The sequence below is a fragment of the Egretta garzetta genome, unplaced genomic scaffold, assembly GCF_000687185.1.
Source record: "Egretta garzetta isolate BGI_Z169 unplaced genomic scaffold, ASM68718v1 scaffold215, whole genome shotgun sequence".
Lineage (NCBI taxonomy): Eukaryota > Metazoa > Chordata > Aves > Pelecaniformes > Ardeidae > Egretta > Egretta garzetta.
Window position 1 is genome coordinate 3,822,594 of NW_009259719.1, and position 6,115 is coordinate 3,828,708.

At 36.2% G+C, this 6,115-nt stretch overlaps 1 protein-coding gene across 1 annotated transcript in view; it reads left to right on the top strand.

Moving 5' to 3' along the window:
• The window catches only part of ERC2 (ELKS/RAB6-interacting/CAST family member 2), a 362,739-nt gene extending 360,707 nt beyond the window's left edge, over positions 1-2,032 (top strand). The window contains exons 19-20 of the mRNA XM_035894657.1: positions 1,277-1,411; positions 1,988-2,032. Of these exons, the coding sequence (XP_035750550.1) occupies positions 1,277-1,411; positions 1,988-2,032 (180 nt within the window). The remainder of the gene's footprint in view (positions 1-1,276; positions 1,412-1,987) is intronic.
• The last annotated feature ends 4,083 nt before the right edge of the window (positions 2,033-6,115 follow it).

Genomic DNA, 6,115 nt, shown 5'->3' on the forward strand with positions numbered 1-6,115 from the left:
AGCAGGAATCCTGCTACCTCGGAGCATGGCTAGAACCAAACTGTGGCTTTTTGCAATTGATTTCATTCTTTTATCTTAACTGTTCACCAAAAGTCTCTATGTGCAAAGTACACTTGTTTGTGCTTGACCAACTCTAATGATGTCCACGTAGAGAATTGGCACCAAGAGGGTAATGATCCATGAAGAATAACCTTTCTCCTATAGGGTTCAGGTGAGATTTTTGAAGAAGACTGCTATCTTTCCTTCAGTCATCTGCATGATATTAACTGTATATGTGTGTAATTGATTCTTCTAATTTTGGAAGAGGACTTTGAGAGTTGACAGCATTTTCTCCTGGGCTTTGTTAGTGAAAAAATGAGTAAAGCTTGATCACAGATTAACACGTTTGTCAGAGACAGCCTTCAGTCCTACTAACAGAAAAAAGTAAGTACTGTATCCACTGGTATTGGGCAATTGATAGTAAGATTTTTTGGTATTTTGACCAAGGTTTGAATTATTCCAGTCTGTCTATTTCAAGGTATGGAATAATTCTAATAGTGATAAAGAGCAGCGATGTATCTTTTATCTCTGGTGACACAGATTTTATTACCTGTACACTGCAGTAGCTGAAGTGTTGATTTTTTTTTTTTTTTTTCAAGATCCATATCTAGGACTTTCATTCAGCAACATGTGTCAAGTTCCATAATCACTTATTTCTCTAAGTGCCTGTGTCTGTATCAGTTTTCAGATTCTTTTAGGTGATCCTGGTATGCAATTAAAATAATTAAGCCAGAATAGAGCTTTTAGCATAACTATTCGTGATCGCTGTTGACAGTAGCTAACTGCAAATATTTGAAATACACTTAATATTCCTTTCAGTGACATTTTACGAGTTAATTGGCAAGACATAATAATAGACTGGAAAAAATAGGAAACTGTTCTAAACCAGTACATTTAGAAAAGTTTGATGTCTTTGTTGACACCCTTCAAACACAGCATCCTTGATCATACCCTTTTCTGACTTCTTTTTGCAATTCTACTCATGTGAAAACTGAGACAGATGATGTGCTCACATACTTCGTTATCTTTTTCTATTTCTGTTTCCTTTTCTCTGTGAGCCAGCAGTCTGGACTTCTATTGTTAGATCATTGCAGCTACAAAAAAAAAAAAACAAAAACCAACCAAACAAAAAAAACAAGAGGGGAGGAAAAAAAAAGAGCTAAGATCTTCCTAAAACACTGTTAGAGTAATATGTCCCAGCATGTACTAGAATTGTCTCGCTTTACATCTTAAACAGACACAAAACAGAATGAAACTGATGGCAGATAACTATGATGATGACCATCACCACTACCACCACCATCACCACCACCACCATCATCGATCTCCTGGGAGGCCACAACACTCCAACCACAGACCCTCTCCAGATCAGGTTAGTCACCTCTTTTTTCACCTTCAGTTTTATAATGTTACTGTGTTGATATTTCAAGATAAAATAAATATTCCAAAGAAATAAGAAGCAAGTGATGTGTTCTTTGAATTGAAACTAATAGCTCTGGTATTTATTTCCACCCCTGAAACAATTTAAGCATTTTGGCTGTTTGTCTGGTATTTTATATTTTCCTTCCCTATCTTTGTTTAGAAGTTTTGCAGCTATTTTCAGCGTTTCATAAGTCAACATTTTCAGCAGAAAATCAGTGAAAAATTTCCTACTTAGTGACTACTAGTGTTTACTAGTGATTTCAGAAGTATGCACTTTTTGGAATAATTTTTTGTTTATTTAGAGAAGATGGATTAATCATTAGTATTGAAAAATCTGTGCAGCAGTTCCCTTTGGCAACTTGTAAACCAATAGTTCTAAATTGATTTTGAAAGTATCTGTTGAAACTTTCAAATAACAGATATAGCTTAAAATGAATAGAGATGCATTTTTAACTAGGCAAGATAAAACAAAATCCAAAAATGTTTTACTTCCAAAATGTTTAGTAATTCCATATTGTTCTTTTAGAATTTTATTCTTCTTAGAGTCCTGTGTTTCAGAAAGGGCAAATAACTGTCCTAATAACATGGTGTTCTAGAGTACATTAATTGAGCATGCTAGCATCGAACCTTTTCTCCTTCACCCGGGGTGAAAAAAACTCCATAAGCCCAATACTGTTTTGATTTTGTAAATGTCAATATTTGTTTACAAAAAAAATTAAACAAAAATATTTTTGTAAATATGTAACCCATTTGCTTTAATTGATAATATTTTAGAATATTAATTTTATTAAAGTTAGGTGAAAATTAAAATACAAGATTATTAAAACAAGTTGACTGTCACATAGTTTAATTTAATATTTACACTGTATATGTTTGGAATAAGGAGGTTATGATGTTCTGTGGTTTATTGGCATTGCAACACTTTGTCTTTTGGAATAGTTTAATGTGGTTTTTCAGATAATGTTGCTGTCAATAGGCAGACAGTTGCTGAGTGTCCAGTGTGCAGGCTCAGTACTTCTGATTGATAGACAACTGGGTGAAGCAGACACCTTGGCCAAAAGTTTTATTGTTTTATGTGTTTGAAACAGATGTTTCCAAACAGAAAATGCTGTGCCTTCTATTTCTGGAAAGCTTAAAGACCAGATCCACCAAAAATAAAGTATCTGGTTTAATTTTATAGTTATAATATTGAAAATAGTGCTATAGCATTGCTATAGCTATTAGTAATGTTATAGGCATTAATTATAGCTAGTTATCATTATATAATATTAAAAAAATTCTTTAATTCACTTTGTGATTATATTAAATATACATTATATGTGTATATATACACACCAAAATAGTATTTCGAGTTCTAGTGACAACTTTATCTCATCCTTAAAATACCCTTCTGCCAGTGAAAGTGTTTTCATAGTTGTTTTCTGATTTGTCTGGATCTGATAGTGTTAAAAGTGTATTATGGTAAAAAAATACTGTGTGTGTCCATGTGTGCATGTACCTGTATATGTGTATGAAATGCTAAATCACGAGAAATACAAATGAAAGAAGCTGAGCTGTAGTAGATGAAATGTCAAGAAACAAACTTCTATTTTGAAATTAAAACATGTATGTAAGCCATGCTGCCAGCATGCCATGCATTTCCAGCTGATACTGGGTGCCACTATTCCACTTCAAATGAATATGCTTAGTAAGTGGAGCGCTTGTCTGCTATGGATGGAGTCTGGCCTGAAGATGACTTTCAAATTTTAAGATAAAATTCTTTTCACTGTATGACTCTTTAGCCTTTAGGATAAGAAGCTTAATGAAAATCTGTATCAAAACATCTTCAAGAACTTAAAAAACTTAAGAAATTACGTGAATGATGGAAATGGCTACGTGACTGAAGACAGAGCATATAAAATACTATTTTACTAGTATTTGCTAGTACTGGTATTCTCAGTTACTCTGAACTATTTACGATTATATTCAACAACGCTCATGTAGGATATAGGAGATCCTTGGAGGTTCAAGGAAGGCAAAGTTCTCATCTTTACAAATAAAATGTGTGGGGATTTATGAGTAACTTTGGGTTAGACCCTGGGATGATATGGACTAAATTATTAATCAGTGACTCAATAGAAAGCCAGTAGTCTTTTTACTGTTCATTTTCAGTAGCTTGATGCCTGTATCAGACTGAATGATGGTATTTATCCATCCATCTCAGTGTATGTCAGATCAGTTTATACTTGGTTCACCCATATCCTCTCTTCCTAATCATCAACTGGTGGTTCCTATCCTAGACCAGATAAACCATTTTTACATTACATTCTTGAAGATATGAGAATGTTTACCACTATGTATTCACTTTATTCTTGCACTCTTGCCTAGGTGACAGATTTGGGCCACTCTCTAAAACAGAATGCAGGTCTAGATGGCTGTTACATAGCATGCCCATCCTATATTTAGTCTGTCTGTATTTGTCAAGGACAAATTATGTCAAGCAAATCTAATTTCCTTGATGGTGTAACTGGCTTTATGGCTAAAGAGGAAAATGGTAGCTGTGACATACTTTGAATTCACAAGGCCTTTAACACTGTCCCAACAATATACAAATAAAAACATTAATTTGTAATGTAATTAACTTGTGATGTAAAATGCATTACAATAATAAAAGCTGTAACTATAAGTAATACTATTTTAATATGATTAATTATGAAATCACCATGAGATGGGTGTGCAACTGATACAAATAACATGCTACAGACACATTTTCTGTTACTCATTGCCAGACAGGAGGGACATTTACAGCAGGATTCCAAAGGGGTCTGTCCTTTATCTGCTTCTGTGAAGTATTTTTTGAGAAATTATTTCAGTGATGAAAAGGAAAAAAACCATGAATATTGTTGATAACAAACCAAGCTGCAAGATGCTGCAGGCATAGTAGGAGCAGTTAAACTGCTCAATAAGCTGCTCCAGTCTCAATTAACTGGAGAGAAAGTCTAGAATAAGTAATCTGAAATTCAGTAAAGACAAGTCCATTTACAAGGGAGAAGTAGCATATACTGATGAGGCAATAGCATGGAAAAAGGAATCTGAACTGCACATAGTGTACAGCAGCAATGGAATACAGAATCACAGAATGGCAGGGGTTGGAAGGGACCTCGGGAGATCATCTAGTCCAACCTTCCTGCTAAAGCAGGTTCTCCTAGAGCATACTACACAGGACTTCGTCCAGGCGGGCCTTGAATATCTCCAGAGAAGGAGACTCCACAGCCCCCCTGGGCAGCCTGTTTCAGTGCTCCGTCACCCTCAGAGTAAAGTTGTTTTTCCTCATATTCAACTGAAACCTCTTATGTTTCAGTTTGTGCCCACTGCCCCTTGTCCTGTCGCTGGACACCACTGCAAAGAGTCTGGCTCTGTCCTCATGACTTCCACCCTTAAGATGTTTGTATGTGTTGATGAGATCCCCTCTCAGTCTTCTCTTCTTCAGGCTGAACAAGCCCAACTCTCTCAGCCTTTCCTCATAGGGGAGCTGCTCCAGTCCCATATCATCCTTGTTGCTCTCCTCTGAACTCTTTCTAGGAGTTCCTCATCTTTCTTGAACAGGGGAGCCCAGAACTGGACACAGTACTCTAGGTGGGGTCTCACTAGGGCAGAGCAGAGAGGGAGGATAACCTCCCTCGACCTGCTGGCCACGCTCCTCTTAATACACCCCAGGATACCATTGGCCTTCTTGGCAACAAGGGCACATTGCTGGCACATGGTGAGCAATACTATTGTGCTGAAGTTGGATCTAATTCTGGGATGAATGTAATACTGGAAAAGAAGCAGGAAACGATTATTCTGTTCTTTCAAGCACTAGTGAGGCCTCATCTGAAAAGCTGTATACAGTTTTGATCAACATGCTTTAAGAAAGATAGACAAATTAGGAAGGGACAAAAGGAGAACAACAAGAATGACAGGAGTTTTAGAGAACATGACCTATGAGGAAGGCTTAAAGAACTGTATTTGTTTAGTCTAGAAAGTACTAAAGGGGAGACATAAGTCTTCTAATACGTAAAATGTTGCTGTAAAGACAACGATGATCAACTGTATTCCAGTGCCCACTGGTGAAAGAGTAGGGGTGGTAAATTTAATTTATACCAAGATTAACCAGGTTAGTTATTAAAAAAAGGAAAGGTTTTCATTATTAGTCTAATGAATCTGTAGGTGGAAAGAAGATGTGGGCATACTTTCTTATGGATGTAATGGAAGCTCCTTTCTTGGAAATTTTTAAGAACAGGTTAGATGCATACCTGTGGCATGTGATAATAGCTTTATTTCATCTTGTGTTGGTGCGTTGGGCTTGGAGTAGGTGTTCTCCTGAAGTATTGCCATCCCTGAATTTCCACAGACCCTGTGAGCAATGGAATAAGTCAGCAAATGTTTACTTGTATAGCAAGCAAATAAGAGATCCTTGCTGAAATAATCTTTGAGAACAACACAGTCAGTGATAATCATGAGCGAACTCTAGTCATTGCTTTAGCTTACATTTTTCAGTCATGGATTTTTTTTTTTTTACTTTGTGTTGTGTTTTTTACCATTCCGTACAGCATTATTTTGTACAGTAATTGGTTGCCATATGCCATGCAAACCCGTGTTTCCCATTCAGTAGTGTAGTGTAGATATGTGGGTT